At 47.9% G+C, this 22,615-nt stretch overlaps 1 protein-coding gene across 2 annotated transcripts in view; it reads right to left on the bottom strand.

The window, feature by feature from the left end:
- KCNB1 (potassium voltage-gated channel subfamily B member 1) overlaps positions 1 to 7,387 on the bottom strand; it is a 123,397-nt gene extending 116,010 nt beyond the window's left edge. The window contains exons 1-2 of one of the 2 annotated variants that reach the window (XM_005146713.3): positions 7,230 to 7,387; positions 5,472 to 6,137 (exon numbers count right to left, since the gene is read on the bottom strand). In XM_005146713.3, the coding sequence (XP_005146770.2) occupies positions 5,472 to 6,038 (567 nt within the window). In that variant the 5' untranslated portion in view covers positions 6,039 to 6,137; positions 7,230 to 7,387. Of the gene's footprint in view, positions 1 to 5,471; positions 6,138 to 6,976; positions 7,052 to 7,229 lie in introns of those variants that run through there. The other variant, XM_034067167.1, reaches the window with a different exon arrangement.
- Between the last annotated feature and the right edge of the window lie 15,228 nt (positions 7,388 to 22,615).

The following is a 22,615-nucleotide window of genomic DNA, read 5'->3' as shown; positions in this document are numbered from 1 at the left end:
CAGATGTATCCCATGAAGGAAATAATATGGGGTGTGCATTATGGATGTGGGAGACTAACAAGCCAACGTGATTTTGTGCAAGGATATCTCCTATGTTACAAGGACTCCCAGCAAGACTTCAGAGCTGGGAAAGAATCACAGGACATAATTTCCAGGCTGCAATGTTACCAGCATTTGGGTTGGTTTGGGTTTTTTTGTGGGTTCCCCCCAAAAAATAACTGGGAGTTTAGGGAGTCTGTAATGCAGAGGAGTTCTGGGAGCTGGCAGCACATCTGTACATAGTGGGAAGGTCACCAGTGAAATAGAAGCAGAGGACATATTGCAGGGACATAGGAATTAGGGCTTCCCAGACAAAAGATTTAAGAAGTTCACTGGAAGGACAAGCACCCAGAAAGAAGCTGCAGGATAAAAAGATTGATACAGAACAGCGGTCGCTTATGTGTCCACAGGACAGTGCTGTGCTAGAAACCCAGCACTAAGCTATAGACCAAAGTGGCAAATCCCTGAACCCAGAGGAAAGGCTTTGGAATGAGGCTCTGCTTTTGAGGATCTCTGAAGACAGGATGAAGGGAAAAAGTCTTCTATATATAGAAGAAAAGCCAAGGCAGTAACTGCATCAGAAAAACGAAAGGCAGAGGTGCAAGAAAATATGGGCAATCTGGCTTTAACAGACAAAGTCAACATCTGCCCTGTGATGGGAGCCTCAGAGACAGACAAGACATGGCTAAGATGTGACCCATGCAATTAGGGAGAGGGGTTTCCTCTGCTGAAAGCTAAATTCAGGCAGGTTTAGAGATGAATGAAACTGCACGCCATAAGGAAGGGCCAGGAATAGAAAGCCCATGTGGGGGAAGAGAGCTCTAGATGTAGCGAATGCATCTCCAAGAGGCTTTATCATTCTTATTTTGTCACTACTATCAACAATAATAAGAAAAGAGCTTACAGAGCAACCTCTTGAATCCCTAAAGCAATGCATCGAGAGATTAGCAACAGAGAGCAGTGGGCAGCTCGAGAAAAGCTGTTCAATAAATGTAGAGGCATGCATAATAAGATTACTGAATTGGAGTTGCATGTTTTCAAGGATAAACGTGATATTGCACTGGCAAAGACATAGTAGGAGCAGGGGAAAGGATGAGAAATCACCTGTCAGAACACAGGGACTGCTGCAGCCGAGCTCCCAACAGGACAGGGACAAGTGGGAAGTGGAGGCAGTGAGGAGGAGAGGAAGTGCACATCCTACTTGACATGCAGATATGCAGAGAAGCATTTTGCAAAGTGGGTGATGTCATCGTGTTTTTCTCAGCCTTCAGGACAGCAAGAGAAAAATAGATGAAGCCAGCACATGCAGAGGAGTCTGTAAGACGAGCAGACTTCCCCCACACACCCCATGCAACACTAATTGCTCACATATTGATCAGGGAAATAACTTGTAAGGACTAAAAGAAGAAAGGATTTCTTTTCTTCCTAGGAGACATAAAGGACAATGCTCTTGCAGGGGTGCTGGAAAGATCCAGGTGATTATAGAATTTCCAAGAGCATATAACTAAGATGTTGAGTTGGTCTGATTTGTTAATACTGGAAGCATGGAAAAACTGCAGCCTGGTGTTTTTCAGGAGGTCATTGCAGTCTAGTTGGAATTACAGCTAAGCTGGTTCTCCCAAGGGGCATGAACATCTCACTGGGCACATGAGACCCGCACCAATCCTAACTATCTTGGTTAGTAAAAACCAGCCAGCTACAGAAGGGGCTCCTGCTCTGGTCACCCAGGGCTACTAGCTGGGTTGTGAATGACAGAAACCTGCTACCCAGGCTTAGCCTTGGCAAGGGAAAGAGTAATTAAGATTAAAAAGCCCAAACCAGGGTGCTTGAGAACTGCTATCTACTACTGCCCTGTCATGGACATTTAGTCCCAAGAAAAAGCAGCAGTTCTGCTTGGCTTCTGGAGAGCTCTTTTTCTTTCCTGAGAAAAGGAAAAGCTGCCACACAGTAAAATGTAATACCTACCCCAGAAAATATCTGCACCTCATCTTCATCTAGGTAAATCCAGACAGAAGGGAGCACCAGAGAGTCCTCTATACTTAAAAAATGATGTTGTGTGTGCACCGAAGTACAGAAAGAATACCACTTAAAAAGCTAAAAATCAACCACCGAGCTATTGAGCTAGACAGTGAGAATGATAAAATAAGCAAAACCAGTGATTGCAGGAAGAGGAGGAAGCATCCACAAAGCCTTCAGTGAGTATTTCTCAGGGATATACAGGCAAATAAACTCACAGGAAGCAGGAGAAACTGATCCTTTAAAATATCCTGTAAGGCTAGAGAGACAAAAAGTTGTTATTGATACCTGCCCATTAAATATTATTTCATGTAGTAGGGGGAGAGCTCCTCAGTGCTCAGGTTTGGGTACAGGAGTTTTCCCATTGGGCAAGGAGAGCACAAGGGTGTGCAGCACAGCGAGCACCTCCAAGTTAAATGGACTGATGAGTGAAATAGTTCAGGCACCGGTTGCACAGTTTGACCCTGGGGAAGGGCTGGAGTGCTGCCCCATGGCTCTACAGCACCTTGCACAAGGACAGCGTGGCTTCGGTTACATCTGCAAAGGACTGCAGCATTACAGGAAAGGAGCAAACACCCCTCTGCTAGTGCTGGGGCTTCAACATCTGTCTGATGCTTCATCATCGATATCTTGAGGCTCTCAGAGTGAGTATTATGAAATCTAACAGAGCATTCTTTACAGTCACGTACAAGGTGAAGCATTGCACATAAATAAGACACTGCTTGCCATGAGGTAGGTAGTTCAAAAGCCAGACAGACTGGTCAAGAGATACGAGTAAATCCACGGTGGGTAAAAGAGCAACAAAAATTAAGGTTTAGGGGATTCTTTGCTTATTTAAACGCCATTTTCCACGCTGTGGTACATCACATAATTCCTTAAAAACCCTAAACACGCACAACTGAACACTTCTCAGTATTTAACCAGTTAAAGGATAACCATGACAAGTTCTGCAGTAAGCTGTTATGGAGGAGTCAGGTCAGGTGTTGTGCAGGAAAGCCGACTTTGCTGATGTGGAACATGGCTTACAGAGGGGCTGTGCTGGGTCTGGGGAAGAACCTGCACTTGTAACCATTTTCTAGATACCTTAAAGAGAACATGGAAGTACCTGTATTTGTTCCAATTAGATGGAAAAATCTTTGCATTGAGTGGCACAAGTCTGAAGAAAAAAACCAAGTGAGAGTAGTGCAGACTTTTCAAACAATGACTTAAGGTTTGTCAGTGATATTCATTAAACCTCAGAAGAGTTTACTTTGTTCTCTTTCTAAAGGAACAGTTTGAGCTCCCAGACCTGGCAAAGCAGATGCAGTCTGGCTTCAAGAAAGCTGACAGAAGTTCCTGGAGGCCCATAGCCTCAGCAGAAGTGTTCCACTGAGCAGACACCTGAGGAAAGCTGGGCAGGAGCTATCAGGCAGCAGCTCAGATTTAGAAAATGCAGGCTGAAACAGAGCCCGGGCACAGCTGGTTAGGTCAGATAACAGGTCAGGCTGCCAAGTCCCTCTCCCCACGTCCTTCCATCAGGAGTTGAAAGCTGAGTCCAGCCTATTCAATATGTGGACTGAATTCTCATGAAGGTGATCAAAGCAAAGGGCATACTCTGGCACTAGAGAATAAGCTATCCACCAGCAGGGAGAAAATCGGATAAAGAATAGGCTTAGCAGCTCTGCTGTCCCTGCCTGCTAAGCTAATTGTTCATCATGCCCATTTGCCTTGCTGTGCTTGAAATTAGGAGAAATCCATGTTTGTGAACTGCTGGAATATTTGAGGTCTGAGAATGTACAGCATCATTTTCATTACAGTAATGAAGTCACGGAATGGTAGCTTTAAACGCTAAGGATAATAATGCAATATAATGCAATACCATTCACTCAATTAATCCACAGCCTGCAATGTCGAATGCACTTACTCTGAGAATTTTCTCAGAAAATGAAGCTAGAGTGAATTTCATTTATAAATCACACAAGACACTTATTTGGCAAGAATGACCTCTGCTCATATACAATAAATCATGAACATCAGCAGTCTCTAATGGATTTTGAGTCAGTGCCACAGACAGCAAAGCCCGGGGCCTGTGTTTCAGGATTCCAGGACTCTGCCAAAGGAGCCTTATAAATGATTAATGCATTCAGCAGTGTCATCTGTGCCATCGGAGGGGAAAAGAAAAAAAAAAAAAGAAAGAAAAAAAAAAACATTCTGGGGCTCCATTTGCCATTAGAAAAGTGATAATTGGTTAAGCAGCTTTCCCTTCCCTGGCCAGAATGAGCCATTTAGCTCCACACTTCATAAAAGCCCTTCCCCAAACTTTTGTCCAGGCTATTATTTCATGAGGTACAACATTTTAGTAAGAGAGGGAAAAAAATCTGTTTTCATAAGTAGCCCACCAAAACCAGACTTCCTATGGGATGGAGCCAAGGCTTGCATTTGCAGATGCACGCACAACATGGAGCTGACATTAAAGAGGTAACTGGGGCCTCTTTCTACTTCTTTGGCATCCTGTGAGGATGCCAGTACATGGAAAACCCAAGTTTTGATCCCTGCTTCTCAGTCTCTCATGCTTTTCAGTTATTCATCCCACAGTTTTCAACCTCTCCCCCTTCACTTTTGTCCCCATGGTTACTGAATCACTGTGTTCGCAGAGATTTTCCTAACTAAAGAATGTGACTAACATGAGACAGCTAAAATACCAGAGCCAACTCTGACACTGGTTTCTCCTAACATGGGTCTTATCTTCCAAATGCCTTCAAATAGATCTCTTACACTGGCATCAACTTCAGAGTAAACAGTACTTCAACTATTGACAGCGGCAGAGCTGCAGCAGCATTGCACTGGGAGACTTAAAATAGTCTAGAATAGGGTAAGGCATGAAATTCAAAAGGAAGGTGGCTTTAGCAAACCCACCAACTAGGAGTGCTGATACAAATACCTAGATGTATTTCACCAGAGAACTTTGAATTAGGTCCTAGAAGAGAAGGCATTATTTCCTGATTGGACCTGGGTCTACAAGTTCAAGCATATTTCCTCTTCTTAAAAGAGTTTGGTTAAGCAGTAGGACACACATTTTAGGCCCAAAGAAATTTGTTACAAAACACATCAAAACAGGACACTGGATAGCAAGTCTACAACTTAGAGCCACAGCAGTCAGTGTATGCTGCTGGCCCACAGGTCAGTGAAGCTGTCCCCTGGTCAGCAGCATAGGCTGCCCCAGGGATGTTTAAACTAGATCCTTTCCAAACTACACCAAAAAAGACACCTTAAAACCTGTTTGCATCTGAGAGGCCTTTCTGCCCTTTACTCACAACATGCATCCAGCCACAAGTGCCTAGACACTAAAGCAAGGCTAACAGGACAACACTTCACATAAGCACCACCAGAAATGAGCCAAAATAGACAACACTTGAAAATAAATGTGGAGTTCTTACCTTGGCCGCTACGGAGGAGTTGGGCTTCTCCAGGAGGTCCCAGAGCTTTTTCCTTTTGTCAGCACAGCAAGTGTTATCAAATTCCTCCCCTTCCCTTTCCCTCAGTGTCTCAGCTTCTCTCTTCAGCTCCTCATTCATCTGCTCCTTCTTCTGATGGTAGCGGGCCTGGCAGCAGGACTCCAGGTAGATCTCATCCACCCCCCAGTAGTCCAGCTCCTGGCTGAAGGACAAGGCGCACATCTCCTCCATCATGTGCAGCTTGCCAGTACGGTAGAAGTTCAAGATTGAGGTGAATGCCCCGGGATGCCTGTCAAAGAAGTACTCATTCTCCTCCAGGTTGTAGTCATCACAGATCTCCATAAGGGAGTCATGTGTGTTGCAGTCTCTGAGCTTACCCAGCCTGGTCCGCGGCAACCTGTCCAAGGTCCGCCAGAGAACCTCGTGGGCCAGCCCCCCCACGTTGAGCTTGACCCTTCGGGAGCAGGCCTTGCTCCTGACGATCTCGGTGGGGTCCGGAGGCAAAGAGGTAGTAGAGCGAGATCCATGCTTATTCATCCCCAGAGGCATCTCTGGTCCCCCTCAGGCTGGACGCTCCAAGGTGCGGCGTGGGGCAGGGTGCACGGGGACCGGCTCTCCTCACCTCTCCTTCCCCTCCATGCCCCAGAGCTGCAAGAGAAGCCAACCATGGGTCCCCGCCCGCTGACCTGCGACCGCCTCGGCGCTGCCTTATCCCTGCGGGGTGCGCCCGGCCCCGCTAATCTGCGGGGGGCGGCGGCGCTGTCCGCCCGGGCGGTGCTGAACCGCGCTCCGCGCAGTCCCGGCTGCTGTCCGCGGTGCTGAAGGCCGCCCGATCCCACGTGTCGGCCCTGCTGCTGCCGCCGAGCTCCCCCGGGCGGCGGCCCGGTGCCCCCTTCCTCTGCCCGGGAGGGTCGCTTGCACACCCCGTCCGGGAGAGCCGCGAGGGCTGGGCCAGCCCCAGAGCTTCTGCTAGCAAAGGGCCGGGAAGTGCTGACTGACAGGGGAGGGCACAGAGCTCCCCCCCCGAGCGCCACTCAGCAATGCACCCCAAAAAGGCTCCGAGCAGTTAGCCAGGGGGGCGCAGGCCCCTTGTCCCCCATCCGGCAACCGGCTAGGAGCTTACCGGTCCTGCCACTGCTTTCTCCCGCAGAGGGGCCCTGCGGAACCGCGGACCCCGGGTGCCCCCACGACCCAGCAGGGGCAAGTCCCCTTCTGGGAGCCGACGATGCCCCCCGCCCTGTCCAGCCATGTAGGCTGCAGGGAGGCACGAAGGCTTTTTATAACTCAAGCCTTGCAGATTTCCCCGAGGAAATTATTGGGGAAGGTAAAAGGGGAATTTGCAACCACTCTAACGACTCGCTCTCTCTCTCGCTCTCTCTCTGGACTGCCCAGGGACACCCACACACACACACACACCCCACGCCGACCTCTGCATAACAGGGAAATCAACGAAAACGGGAATTCGGAATAAGGCAAAAGCCCCAAACCTTTCTAGCAAAGCCGGGTGCCTTATGACAGCCCTGAGCACTGTTGCTTATACAAGATGGCACGGAGAGAATCCCCGGCGCAGGAAAGAACGGCTCCCCCATGCTCAACCGGCGCAGCTCCGGGGCCTCATTCCCCTCCCCACCGATCCAGGTACCCTTAGCCTCAAGAGCCAAACACCGCCGCTGTCTCCCAGCAGCCGCCGTACACAGGGAAAGGCTCCCGTCCCTCGGCCCGAGGCCGGCCCGCACCTACCTCCTCCTGCGGGCTCCCAGCGAGGCGGTGCGGGGCTGTGCGGGGCCGAGGGTGGCTACATCGTGCGGCGGGGCGGGCAGCAGCGGCGGCCCCGCTCGCATCCCCCCGCGGGCAGCCTCAAGGAGGAGGGATGGCGGCGGCGCTCCCGGCTGTCCGCGGAGCCCGGGGGGAGGGGAAGGGAAACGAGGTAAATCGGATCCTTCGGCAGGAAGCCTTCCAAGGCCTTCCCTCGGCGACGGCTCCTCACTCCTGCCTACAGTCAACCCTGAATCCGCATCTGCCCCCGCCCCCCCCAGGCTCTCTCTCGGTGCAGACACAAAGGAAAGCTTCGGTGTTTCCTTCTGCTGCCTCGGAACGGAGATCAACAAGTCTAGTCTGAACCTCCAGCTTTTCCCTGCAATTCTGTCCCGGAGTTGTTTGGAGTGAATTGGAAGTTGGGGGTGGAAGAGAGGAAGGGAGCTCCACCGTGAGCTGGGATGCAGCATTGCAGGGAAGGTTAACGCTTTCCTGGCTGGGCCCCACCGCCCAGGGGCTGATTTCCAGCTCAGAGGCGCCTAGAAGGGACCTAGCACAGTGGGGAGAGCCGGAGCATCCTTCCTTAAGGGGATAGGTCTGTTCCAGCCATTCTCCAGGTCCCGGTGGTGTCACCCATGAAAATAGGAGCAGGGATTGGTGCCAGAAAAAAAATGATGAGCAGAGAGTACTGATAAGCCCAGCAGGGCCCCTGTTGCTTCCCAGGCCCTGCTTGCTGAGCCAGGAGCAGCTGAGCTCAGAACGGCTGCACATTTCTCTGTGGCTGAGGAGTGAACTGGGCCCTTATTCTCACCCCAACAACCCTCATCAAAGGGAAAACCCTGATCCCAGGATGGTTATGTACATTTGCAGGTAGAAGGAATAGCAGCATAATTCTGCTCCTGATTAGGACTAGGAATAAATAAAAAGCTCTTACTAACCTGAAAACACAGCAGAAACGGAGAAAAGGGTGACTTTCCAGGCAACAGCACAGTACCCAAAGTATCACTCTGTCCTTCTCATCTTCTTCCTTCATTCCCAACAGGGGAAATGAACCTCACCAGGAGCCCAGAGCTCCATTAGCACCATTTAATGGGTACATTAGCATCACTTAATGCACTTCACCTGCTTAGGCTGGTGTACCAGAGGTACACAGCAATGCTCATTAGCCCTTTCTCCTCTTGTTTTGATTGACCATGGCTTTCGGACTCTAGTGACAATTCCAACTACAAGGTTTCGAAAATAGGAGCCAGGTGTTTGTTTTACGTGATTAACTAAGGGAAAAGACCTTCACTGCTGCTGTTTCCTACTTTCTGTTCTTCTCAGCCCAAATTTGGCTCCCATGTACCCTATGTCCAGTGTACCCAATATCAATGTTATGCTATTATATTTAGTGTTTAAATGTCCACATCTTCCTTAAAGATAGCTTCCTGAAATCCCAAACACTGTTTGCTTTTCTCTAGAACCTCCCACAACTGGATGTCATCTCTATATTTAAGAATTTCTTACAAGGAGAAGCAGTCACTACTGATGAGGAAATGAAGATCCAGAAAAGCAAGCTCACCCAGAGGGGAGGTGGAAGAAAGAATTGGGCATAAAACTTGTTGACCAGTTTAATCCCAGTCCAGTGCCCCTCAACTGAAGTAGCTCCCCCTAACCCATTAAAACCTACAAGCAGTATCCAGAACACTTCATTTCTCCTCTCACTTTCCCCTCATTCCACCTCCAGACCTTACTTTAGTCCTCTTGCAGCAGAGATGGAAACCCCTGATCAGAGCTCAGAAGTTAATGATTACAAAGTGCTTTGAAACTTCCAGCTGGCAGGTGCTGCAGGAGAGCAAGTCATTTGTTTTTTAGCACTGGCATCCAGGGCAAATTATCTCCCCTTGTGACAAACGCTGATGGATCTGTTGTGGGAAGAGGATGTTGGGAGGGAGGATGACAAGCAGCCTAATGCAGGGAGATGCATCAGATTCAATGCAGTTAAATCACTGCAAGAGAAGCAATGTGGGGTTATTATCTTCCTGGATCACTCTTGCTACCCTTCTAATGTCATTCACATGTTCTGCCAAGGGTCTAGAGAACCAGAGGTGGAGGGGGCACGTGAAGGGTCAGTGTAAAGCACAGACTCCTCCACTGCTGTCTATTCACCCTCCTTGTCAGCGCTGAGAAACCACACTAGAATCACAGGTAGAAGCTGCAAGAGGGAGCCATACCCAGGGCAGACCCTTCCGCTGGCTGTGCTTGGGATGATCCAGGAGTCTGGGGAGAAGAGAAGACGTTTCCACCCCTAGGACGGCTGATCCCTGCAGCACTTCTTGTCCCACAATGGAGAGCTTGACAGCAAGGGGCAGTGCAGGCCTCAGGATGCAGAAATGTGGAGCCTGCTTGCTCCTCTCCAAGGTTATCTAACCCACTCCTGGTTTGGAGATACCTTTCCATTGGTATTTTTGTACCCTGAGCTTCTGCAAACTTAATTTATGGTTTGTTATTTCCACAGTCCATGAAGCCAGCCAAATGCTTGAATGCAGTCTGTGGCAAACCCTGTTCTTTTCCAAGTATTACAGCAGCTATTGACAGGGAAACACTTTAAACCTCAAGTACTTTAGGAGAAATATGCAGAGTATGGCAAGTATATGTTCTCCTGGACTTGCAGTCAATGGTATATACCCATCTGGATTTCATCTGCCAGGCAGAAAAGGTCTGTAAGACAGAGTTTTTGAGCTACAACAGGATATGGAAATAGGCTGGGCCTAAATGTGGAAATATCCCTCTGCTGATCTGCGGTGACTCCTCTGCCTGCATAAGGAGAAGCATCACATCTTCACGAACACCCACTCCCATACAACAGTCTGGCATCTTCTTGTCCACCCTGAGAAGCAAGAGGAGGGGCTGATTTACATCATTCTACTGGTCACAGAAAAACAAAGGGCTGTGAGAAAAGGAAGGTTACTCTCCCAGCCCATAAACAAGCACTCAGCCATGTCACAGCAATGGTATGTAGAACAATGGGCTCCCAGCAGAGATGGGAGCAGCAGCTTTGGTGGTCCATGAGTTTTGGCTGGTTCCTGGTGCTGAGGGGATGCTGGGTTTCACATTCTAAAATGAGCTATAAGATGTAACAATAACTCATATTGTTCTTGCAGCCTAAGGGCTTCGGTCTTGTCCTTGTGAGTGGGAAAGAAAGCCACACACAATAGCTGTCTCCTTCACAGAGTGTTTCTTATTATGTCCCTTTAAGGATTCCCTTAATTTCTAGGGATTTTCTCTCCAGCCCAGAAACACTTTACGTACAATTGAAATTTTCTTTTAGAGTCCAATTTTTTTTCCTTAAAGGGGGAAAAAAAGAAAAATCAGGTTTCTTGGCAGAGATCTGTAACAAGTGTCAAAAAGTGCAAAAGGAACTGACTGTAGAGTGGTTGTGCTACCGAAAACCCAGAGTGTGGAAACACTGGAACACCAGGGAAAAATACAGGAAGCAGACAGAAAAATACAATCCAAAAATGAACCTTAAAAAGACAAGGCTTTCCTCAGGAGAGAGGCAGAGCTTGGATGGCAATGTCAGCAGTGGCTGGGCTTCATCATCACATTCTCTGCTACAAAAAGCCCCTTTTGGAGGAGTTCAGCTGTAACTGCCAGTGTACAGTGCCATGGGAGAGCAAGCTCTCTGCATGGGAGGTGAAGTAACCACACCTTTCCTGGCCCCCAGCATGCTCCTTCATTCACTCTTGTCCTTTACCAGTTCCTCTTCTCATCATGGTAAAAGAAAGCCTTTCCCAAACTGCTTACATATATTTATAAGTCCGTAACAGCTCGTTGGTCAGGAAGCAGGGCCTGACCTCTGCCATGCTCTCTGAATCCTCAGAGAAGCACCAAAGGATCTGGGAAGGATGAGCTGCTGCACTGGATGTCTGCCCAAGTGGGAGATGGAGGAAGGACGGGCAAAGAGATCTCAGCAGGAGTCAGGTACCAGAGAGCAAATGTACTTTGGCAGAGGGCAAAGTCTCTAAAGACTCTCAGAGCTGGTAAGACTGGTAAGGACAGCCCTGTCTCGTGTTTGAGAGGACAGTATCCACTGTAAAGAGTTGTTTTCAGCTTACCTAAACTTTTCACATCCCTTTTGAAGTCCCAGGAGTGCCCAGAGTTCCCCCTGGACTTCTCTCCCTCCTGCCACCTCCCAGAGGGGCAGACCCAAACTGCATTACTGTTTGCCTGGTACCGGCCCTGCAAACAGCTCTTAGTGCGTAGTCAGCACCAAGGGTTGGGCTCCTCTCGTCTTTGGGAAGAGGGCAGGAAACACGCCAGTGCAAATTGGTTATCAGAGAAGCTTCTTGGTTCAGGTTCCCACAAAGCACATTCAGAGCCACCCCGCCGGCTCCAGCTTTCTGCCTTTCCCAGGATGTGCATTTCCTCCCGCACATCTATTAACTCTCCTCTCTGCTCTCATTGACCACAAGCACAGACCCCTTGGCTCCTCTTCCCAAGGATGGCTCCACCACACCCACCTTTCCTCTTATCTTGATGAGGATGATTCTGGAAGACTGTCTGAAAGCTGTGGAAACACCAGCCTGTTCCCTAAGGTAACCAGGTGTGTGAGCCTATCTTGTTCACATTGGGTTTGAGACCAAATACAATTACTTTAGGGAATTGAAATACACAAACCATTCCTAGCAGAGGAATAAAAGGTCCCCCAGTGGCCAGTTTGTCCTTGTCACCTACCTGCTAGGGAATCTGCAGAATGACCTGAGACATTAATTTGTTCCTACCTGTAAATACCATAGGCCTAAACCTTGGGGTCCCTGGTCCACTGTCCTGCCCAGGAGGGACCGGTGGCAGTGGGACTCCATCAGCCTCTGCATCCCATAGAGGGACTGGGAGGATGTTCCATCTTTCTGGCTTATGCTGTTCGGGCAGGACTGGCATGGAGCAAAAACCAGCTGCTTGTAATACATTATCTAAAGCTAGCTTTAAGCACCAAGCTCTGTAAAGCAAATGGACTTGTTACGTTATTCAGCACCTGCAGATTTATTAACCCAGTAGAGCTGGAGGTTCACAATAGTCACCTCACCATCAGTCAGGAGGGAGGGCAGCAAAGCTAGAGGGGTTGGCCAGTCTTTGCAGAAGTAGGGATGTGACCTCTCTTTCACAGGGATTACCAAGTGCTCATCCATCTGGGCTGCTTTCAGCTGATGAGCACTGGAAATGGTCCTGCAGCCATTCACATCCTTTGGGGGCTGTGGCACACCAACCGCACCGGCAGAGACAGGGTCCAGGACCTAGATGCGGTATCATTCATAGAATTCATGGACAGGACTGATGCCCTCTCTAAGCTCCAACAATGGCTGGAATCCCTCTGTCAGCTGGGGGAAGGCAGCTCATCTGGTGAAGCTCCAGGTCTGAAGAGAAGACATAAACAGGGATGTAACAGAAACTAGATAAATGTTATTGACCCTACCATGTTTGCCATCAGACCTGTGCATTACAATCATGTCTCTCTGATTCAGAGGCATAGGGTGCCATTTCACCCTCTGGGTTGGAGGAAGCCTGACTGCTTTAACCAGCATTTGGAGAACAAGCCTACTTGGAGAGTCACAACAGGAAGGCATGAGTGCTGAGAAAGAGCAGTGGAGGGAACAACAAGTCCACCTTCTCCTGCTGGCTCGACTTTCAGAAAAGGCTTTTGGCAATGAGACTGCAAGCAGTATATCTAGCAACTGGGCCTCCTAAAGAGCTTCCCTGTTCCACTCCCTGGCAGCATCTTCCCCATGTGGTTGAAACAAACACAAGTGATGTTGCAAAGGAGCCGGGGCTTTGAAGGGCACTCCAGAATGTGGCTGCTCACAGCATCCACACAGCAGGGGAGGAAAAGTCAGGTGGCCTCCCTAAACAGCTTCCACCTGAGCTTAGGGATGGAGTTCCTTGATGTGGGGAGGTGACAACAAGGTAGCTGGGACCTGAACACATTCCTGCTAGGATTCCCTCCTGCCCCACAGCCACCAGATTCCCATCCCTGGCCCATCTCTTGCCCAAGTCCTCTTTAACAAACACAGGCTGAGGATTTGGCCTTCGAGGCAAAGCAAAAACCTAATTCAGCCAAACCACGACACAAAGATAAACTTACTTTGGGGTCTAATGCTGGAAAAATGCCATCACTGGAATGTCCTGAAGCACGGCAAGTTTTCTCCGGATAATGAGAGTAAGAATTGCTCTGTTCTTGCATATGTAGATCCATTTCAGACAGTTCCTGGGAGGAAAGTACTATAATATCCTCTTTCAGACTGAAGGAAATTGAGACTGAGAAGGATTAAAGTGACCTGCCAAAAGCTACATGGGGTGGGGGATGAATGAGCAGCTAAATGTACTTTAAAACTTAAGAGAGATCCTTTAATGAATCCTACCAAGATTCCTCTCTGTTACCGCAGCTAACAGGGAGCACGTTTGTCAGAGGCTCTCACCGTCACAGGCAGAAGCTTTTACAAGAGCTGCACGTCTCAGAATAAGGCTGATGGAAACACCCAACAGTTTAAGCCTTTTGGTGCTCATCTTCATGAGGAATTGGCAGGAAATAGGCAGGATTTGAAGAATGCGCATGAACCCAGCCCTTCTTGGCCATTTCCTGATCTCAACTGCCCTAAGGCCTGAGTAATCCTACTCTTTCGTCTCCCCTCCTTTATGCCATTCAGCATCAGTAAAAGCTGGAGCTGCTCTGGAGCCAGGAAGCCTCACACCAAGGGCTGCAAAGTGACATGGGGGGGTCAAATCTAATTTAAAGCAGCTACACAATGTTATTTCTAGTACTAAGGGGGTCTAGGTCCTGTAGGGGCAGGTCCTGGAGGAAAGGCTGGGCATCCTGTGCCACCAATGGGGGTGGCTTCTTGGAGGGACGGGAGAACTTTGGTTCCAGTGACATCCAGTCACAGCTGCAGGAATAGCCCAAATTGTCTCTGGTAAGGGTCACTTCCAGCCTGTCTTGGGTTATTTTGCATCTGTAACTTGTATCTAATGAAATGAATTTTAATTTACAGGATTATGGAGATCATTTTAAAGCAGCTTATCTAACACTCTGTTCTCCTTCCCTGGTTTTCCCCAAAGTGTTTGTGGGTGATGCAGAAGGCTGCAATAAGCCATTCTCGGAGCCTGTCTCAGATAAAACTTCCTCACATGGGACAGCACTACTCCCCATGAATTTTAATGGGCTCTTCTAAACATGCCGATTTGCTGTACACATGAGTTCTGCAGGGGAATAATACCCAGCACCAGCTAACCAGAAAGAACAAACTGGATGTAATCCTGCAGACTGAAAACACTGCAATAACCTACTGAAAACGCAGCTCTGCTTCCTCAATCTTGGAGTGAAGGATGCTGAGAGCACAACAGGTATTGCTGCAGTGCTCAGCAGAGGTTGGGGCCATCTTAAGATCACATTTGTGGATGCTTGGATGGCCTCTCTTTGAGGGTGACAGGGACATTACTCCTTCCCCTTGGATTTGCAGCCTGAGACCTTCTCCTAACTGTAGTTTTGTGTGATGCATCTTTCAGCTCATTGCTTACTTGTCATTTTGCTTTCCAAAGATGCATTTGGAAAAGGTGGCAGCAAACCAGGTTTGACAAGTGCCCAAACCAGCAATGAGCACTTGTCCAGAGAGCAGAGACCCCTGCTCAAGTCCTTCAGCACAAAGAGGCTCAAATCCACCCCCAACTCTTTAAATTTAGGCACCAAAATTCCCCACAGCCTTGCAGCAAAACCTTTACCTCACTGTCTGACCCCACCATCCCTGCCCCATTGACACTCATTTTCCAGTGTGACCAAACATCTAAAAAGGTCAATGGTTCAGAAATCATTGTCATCTCTGAACTTCTTGTGCTGGAGTGCTCTAAAAAGCATTTTGCTGCCCAAACTCCTCATGATAACCCAGAATTAAAAATTCTGGTGAATGCTTTATTTTCTGCACAGAACAGTTACAGCACAGCTCTTCCATAAAGCACCTGGGTGCGAGGGGCAGAGGGAGGGCAGGGAGGCCTTTGAAATCCCTGCCTGTGTTCTGCCAGCTCCAGAGTGGAATTCAGCAGGAAGGTTCCCTGGGGAAGGCAGAAATCACTGCCGCTTGGTTGTAAGCAGATGAAGAGATGTGGTCTGGTGGAGCTCCTTCAGCTTTGCAGGTAGTGAGAGCCTTTGGGGCAGCAGTTGTGGGTGCTCCCATCCTCCTGCTCTTCAAGTCCCTGTCGACTGGGAAGGGCAGCAGCCTGAAGAGAAGAGGAGGAGAGTCCTCAGGTTACAAACCAACAGCAGGACCCCCAGCTTGGGAAGCATCTCCTGCTCCATGTAGGGGCACGGTGGTCACAGCCATGGGGCAAAAGCACCCAGCCCAGTGAATCACGTCATGGAGGGCTGGTTTAAGGGCAGTGTTGAGACATGAGGACTTGACATGGTCACAGCCTTCACTAACTGGGGACTAACTCCTGTCCCCATGTCCTCCCTGTCTTTCAGGCTGCAAGCTTCTGACCATCCCCATTCACATGCTCCCTGGCAGTGAGGTTTACCTTCCTGCTCCAAGCATTTATGTTTTTCCATTCCAGCAACCAAAGTAATAATGGCAAAGATTCCTTAAGATTATTGCATTAGAGGTTTTTGTCTTAAGAGAGATGCCAGCTACCTACCTTTGTCTATTTGCATACATTAAATATTAACAATCCAGCCAACATAATGCAAAATTTAAAAGGCCTTTAATTCAGGCAGTTATGCTCCAGTAAATCACAAAATCCCAGCAAATTCCCAAGATTATCACTCACCAACGTGTTTCAAGAGCAAGCAGCCATTTCAGTGGTCCACAATTGTTCTCCAAAACCTTTTGATGGCCTTTCAAGCTCAAGCTTAGCCCCCATTTTCAACTTACCTCCTCAGTCCTGATGGGATGTGGAACAAGGCAGAGTACCCAGCCATAGCCCTGGGGAGCTGCTGGCCCTTGGGGCTGTGTGAGGCTGTTGGGAGTGACCTTCTCCCACCTCTGCCTTGGGGATCAGCACAGCTGGAAGCACTGATATCCTCTGCCCTGGCACCTGGACTAGAGAGAGCCCACCTTCCTTCTTCCCTTCAGTCTCAACACAGATCCTCTGCTCGGAGGCCATTGCTTGCTTGCTGGAAGGAGCAAGGTGTTTCTCCACACACCACCTGTATCTCCCTACATGCTGAGGAACACAGGGCATGTGGAGATGTTCTCTCCAGGTTTCCTCACCCTGTCTCTGTTTTCTGGGATGTTCACAGTGGTCAGCCACAGTCTTGCACTGGAAAACCAGAGGTGAGTGAACCAAGCCCATCCCAGCACTCACTGGTGCATCTCACAGATGGCTGCTCCTCAGACAGTCTCTTTCTCTTGCACATAAGAAGTGAAGATGGTTCTTAATCAAAATCGATAGAGGAGGTTAATTAAATACCTCTGCTCTGCAATACATCAAAGCCTCCTCCTCAAGCCCAGTGTGTGTGCAGGTGATCTTTGCCTGCCTTGCCCAGTCAGATGGCTTTGATAGAGTAAAGGCTGTGCAAGGGAGGACTTAAGGGAACCAGCAGCAATTTGGCTTTTCTGATTACTAAGGGCAACACAAATATCATTTCAATAGATCTTATGGTTCATAGGCAGGTACAATTTATTCCTAACCCAAAGCTATTTATCCTGCATGGGAGTTTTTCTCTTTTCTGCAAAAAAAGACCTGGTAAAATGAATTGAGTTTTGGGGTGCCACATGGGACTGCACAAACCCTGGTCTTTGCTCTCCTGAACCCTGCCTTCAAAGGAAAGGAGGAAGGGAGGTGGATGGTAGCAGTTCAGAGACCAGTGTGGGCTGAGTGAATCCCAAGGGTTGGGGGCTGCAGGGAACATGCTGCCTCTGAGAGCAATTACCCATGGTCCCAGCAGCTGCTTTTCCAGTTAAAACAGCTAATAGCCCCAAGGAACACTGCAGACAGGGGAATTCTAACATGCATTGTAAAAAGCACGATTTTCAAGCTTGCAGAGCTTCTTCGGTGTAATAAATGTATTCTATTCCGTAATAAAAACTAGATTTGCTTGAAGCATCTGTAACAATAACTTGAGGATAACTCAGCTGTTCCCCTTTTCCAGTCCTGGGGGCTAGCAGCTCTCCTCCACCTCTTCTCTATGGCTGCTGAGATGACATTGGCCACTGACGGGTCCTTTAAGTCAAACAGCACATCCTAATGCAGCCATGCAAAGACTCAAAGTAATGTTGTACAGCTCATGGACTGATGAGCATGTGACATTAGAAATGCTGTCCCTTGGTTTCTCTTTCTTGCTTACCAAAGATCCTGGTTTTGTCTTGTACAGATGTGTGTGCAGAAAGCATGTGCACCGGCCATCCTGCTTTAAAGTCAGAATCAACAATGTGAACAACAGGTCTCAAAGTATCTTTTCTTAGTGCATCCATCTTCATGGAATTTAATTTAGCAAACTAAGAAAGACCAGTTCAGTTTGCAAGAAATTGACTAAAACAAAAGTTTCCCTGTGGAGAAAGATTAATTAGGATAGAAACAAGGACAAACAAGCAGCAATGCCTTGGGAACCATCCCAGAAACTTCAGTGGTTTGTTTTACAAGTCTTTGCAGTGCAATCTGAGACCAAATCTCCCAACCATTTGCTTCATCAGGAGAAATGTGATGCTCCAGCCCTAATATGGACTAAAGCATATTTTTTGGGGGGTGACTTTGTAGATACAAGTAAATCTTTCGGCCTGCTCAGTTTCCAGGATTTAATGCAGTCTTTCCATACCCTGAAGAAGCACCCCCAAAATAGAGCAGGAGGCTGTCTCAGCAGGGAGCAGCCTGGAGAGCTGCAGCGTGGGATGAGATGTACTTTCCAGCCAGTGCCTTGCAGGAGGGCACGTACAAACATCAGTAATTACAGACAAAGCAAGCCATAGTTCTTCCATGTCTTTGTGCTGGGTACCACCAGGTTTACCAAAGGCACTGAAAAGTCCTGCTTTGGCTCTCAGGAAAAATAGGTCTCTTCAAGTATGGAATGGTCTCTCCAGGTATGGTCATAAAACCAGTTACTGCCTCCTCTTCCTTGCTTCAGACATAACTGGTCTGCTGGGGAAAGCTGCACAGGGCAGCAGCTCTCTAGTGCTATGAGAAGCCACGCAGCAGCTCTGAGACAAGCAGGTTGCACAGGCTCCAACCCTTGGGGTACACCAATGCAAACACAGATGAGACTTTTAAACACCCAACCAAGCATCTCCTGCCCAGCCGTGCTGTGTGCAGGTCTCCTGGAGCTGGAACTCCAACAGGAATTTTTCCCAACAGCTAAATATTGCAGTAATGCACTTTATACGTACACAGTTGGGATGCTGAGTCACTCCGGAGCATCTTCCCTCCAGTTCTCACTTGCTATGTTGCCGTCAAGGAACATCAGCTCTCTGCCCAGACCCTGGGGCTCACTCTAGAAATAAAAGCCGTGTTGTGCGTACTTGAGCTCATGAGTCCATTAGCTATATTTAGTTCCCATCTTCCCAAGGATTTGCAAGAAAATGGATGAATGTGCAAACCTAATTGCAAGTTACATCCTATAGATTCTGACAGTTATGTTCTCCCTTGAAATATGCCTCCAGGATGCAGTTCTTTTCGAGTGTATCTAGTATTTAGTTACTCAAAATGACTGCACAGCATGCTGGACTTCCCCCAAGCACCCCCAGACACTCAGCATCAAAGCTTCAGTCTCAGAGCTACAAAGATGAATGCAATGTTTTCTACCAGCTTTTCATCGCAATGGACTAGTCAATACATTACTTAGTTAAAAAGCAGCACAGTAAGTATTATCAACAAGCATATGGAGAAGTGGAGGATGACCAGGGGATGGAAGACAAGCGCTTGCTGGTTTACTCAGTTTTCAATTTATATTGAGCCCTGATGTCCTTTTCTGGCTGTGGCATCCCAAAACAGCATCTTTCCTTGTTAAACCCCTTTATTTGTGATCTGATCTCTTTCAACTCCAATTCAGAAGAGGCCAGCAGGAGGAAAATACATCTAAAATGATAAAACAGTCAATTCAGAAGAGCCCACTTCTGCTGCTGCATTTGGAAGACACCTGCTTGACCTACCCAAGTTATGCCATGTTCAGTTACTTGTATCTCTGCCAAAATCGAACCTGCTGAGTTTGGAATTTTCCATGTTATTTATTGGTCTCTAGTAAGAATAAAAGGCCATTTCAGGAAAATTAGTTATTTTCAATGACCAGATCAGGGAAAAATTACACATTAACAGGGACAAGATGGTTATTGGAGAAGAAATAAAAAAAGTAAGGGATTCATCTGACATTTTCAGGTTGCACCTCTCTGCAAAGTAACAGGAGAGAAGAATTAGGATTTTATGGGAAAACATTAATTTTAGCATTTCATATCAATCAGATGCTTGATTTTGCAATCCAAATATCCTTCTAACAAACTAAAGGAGTGAAATTACTCTTAACTACACTGGCTATAGTGGAATCAGGATCTTGGGAGCTCTCCCACTATATTGCACCAGTAAATAATTCCTGCAGTTTGGGACTCTTCTTGATCCATGGTATAAAACCCAACACCTAATTAAAAAGATGAGTATGAATTTCTAAAAGCATCCATACAGTTTTCTGAGGAATAAGCATAGATTTAACAGATGGTTTCACTGTGTGCTCATACACTGGAGATACCAAAGGTATCTGGTGATTTTTCTATGTGATGGTCTTTCTCCAAGGCTAAGGGACTTCAGCTGGATTCATCAGCATCCCCATCACCAGGAGCACACTGTGGAGGAGAGCCACACTCCAGACTTGCTACATGCTTACTGCTTGACGCCACTGACTGCACACTGCTGTCCAACACGCTTGCTCCTGCTCCCCATGGCATGCTGCAGTACTGAGGAACCCGCCTTCTGGAAATCTTCCTTGGTGTTGTCTGCATTGAGAAGTCTGCTCTATTTAAGTTCCTTGGAAAAAAAAAAATGCCACATCCCAGCTATTTGATCCATCCCTGGTGCAGCCAGCTTGGTGCATGTCCCTTGGTTCTTTGGAGTCTCCTGGCCTCATGGGAATGGAAGAGTAGCAGGAGTCACAAGGAGAAAGACCCCAGAGGGGTCAGTTCTTTGGACAGCATTTGCAAAGGAAAATGAAATAGGGTAGCTCACAAAACCAGGGCAGCCCCTTCACTGGAACTTTCCTTTGGCAAGTAACAAGCTCCTGAACAGAGTAAGCTTAATGTGATGCTCTGGTGTGGTTTGTCTCCATCCTTGCCCATCTCTACCTATTGTACATCCCCAAAGCAGTGATGGTCCCCTCCCAGCCTCCACAGCAAAGCTGCAGCAGGGAAGAAGCTGCTTCGGCAGTTGAATGTTCCCCCTTCTTGCTAGAGGATTTTGTCTTTCAGCCCAACCTATCCAAGGATTTTTACTGAGCTAGACCAGCATTTGGAGCCCACACACCAAACCTCTGTATGGAGCAGGACCACCAAACCCAGTATTAGTGGGTGTCCTGTCCTCACATACAACACCTACCAGAGTTTGCATTGCTGCAGAGCTGGATCCATTTCTGACCTTTCTAACCGTAGCAGCAAGAAGGAAACAAAGCCCGTTTGGTCCTGTGTTATAGAAGGTAGGACAGAGGGGAGCTATGGGGTAAAACTGGTTCTATATTTAAGGCCTGCATTGGGTTGTTATGGCAACAGGAATTCCAGCCACCGCCGCGGGCTCCTCCGAACGCCTCCCTGCTATCCTCTGCGGAGCCCAACTCTGCATCATTCAGCAGCCGCCTGCCTAACACTTGGGCTGAAGGGGAGGGGAAAGGAATGTGTAACTCATCTTGTCACAGAAAGCTCTTTCCCCCAGAAGTGAAAAGCAAATGAGAAGAAAAAGCTTAAATAAATATGCCTACAGATACAGGCACCGAAAGCCAAGTCTGGCAGCAGAAAGGCTCAGACCCTCTCAGATGATGGAGCCCACAGGGGCTGGGAGCCACCAGCACAACAAAACTCACTTGGTGAGTCCCCAGCGGGGACAACCACATGGCTCCTGATGAAGGCAAGGTGCCCAGGGGGCTCATCCCAGAGGGATGGGAATGAACCCCTCCTTCCATACCCACTGCTGGTCCTCACCAGGGCAGACCTGAGGCTCGCACATACACTAGCAGCAGTCTGACTGTCGTGGTGCTGCTTCCCCAAGCTCAGCATCTTTTGTCTGACTGTTGGAAGTCTGCATTGCATTCATGTAGCAATAGGAGTGAGCAGAGATAAAGAAAACAGCCTCTAAGGAGAGATGGAGGGAAACAGGTCAGCTAACTTGTGAAAAGAGAAGGTGGAGCAGAGATGGGGTAGCAGTTTTCCATTCATAAAGATTCCTGTAGAAGAGAACAATTACTTGCTTTCCATATTTGCTGAGAACCAGACAAAAATAATAGGATGGAAGAATTAGGATGGCTGTTGGGAAAAACATTCAAATCAGAAGCACAGTAAAGCCCTGGGGTAGATTGCCCCAGGAGACATCATTAAGACTTCCAAGAACAAGGTGTTTCATCATCTGTCAGAGATGGTCTAGACATATTGATCTTGGCCTGGTACAGGAGGATGGATTAGGGTACATCTTCATGTCTCTTCCTGCCATACAGAGCTGTGATTTTCCTATGAAAACCTCATGTGTGCATTCACACTGTTCTTACACCGCAGCACCCATTTACAGCAATCAGAGTCATAACTGCAGTGACTAGAATTAAGTCTGGTATTTCAGGTGGCAGCTGAAGTTCCTATTGTCACCCCTGGGATCACCTCACTTCGCACACTCAGCAGTTTTCAACTTACCTTTTCCTGGCCACATTAGCCTGTGTCCCCTGCAGCAGCATTCACAGATCTCTGCTCCATTTCCTCCCAGCTGATGTCTTTAAATTAACAAAACCTGTTATTAACCTATCAATCACAACCTAGCATTTAGAAATAGCTGTAATGCAGTAACACCTTCCTGCAGCCCATCAATTCCTGTTCTTCTAAGCTGCTTCTGTTAAACAGCTTTGTTTGTTCTGGAATTAACAGCAGCTCATTGCATCCTACCAAGAGTCAAAACTCCCTTGCTTACTGCATTAAAGAAGTCAGGAGACTGCACACAACATCCCTGTGCACCTGAATGGCCTGCATTTACTAAGGAGGTCTACAAACCTCTTGTACTGTTGTATAAACCTCTACCTTGCACACCACACCAGCAATATGCACAGTGGCAAAACCATGCACAACGTGCAATGGCTGCAGACCACAGACACAGGGCAGCACCTCTGTTTGAGGCACTCAGTCCCATTAAACACAGTGTCACAACTTGTCCAAAAGTTTTATTTTCTGGTAAATTCAATTCTATGAATG

The sequence above is a fragment of the Melopsittacus undulatus genome, chromosome 10 (assembly GCF_012275295.1).
Source record: "Melopsittacus undulatus isolate bMelUnd1 chromosome 10, bMelUnd1.mat.Z, whole genome shotgun sequence".
Taxonomy (NCBI): Eukaryota; Metazoa; Chordata; class Aves; order Psittaciformes; family Psittaculidae; genus Melopsittacus; species Melopsittacus undulatus.
Note: the sequence above shows the minus strand (reverse complement) of the source record. Positions and strands in the feature narration are given on the sequence as shown.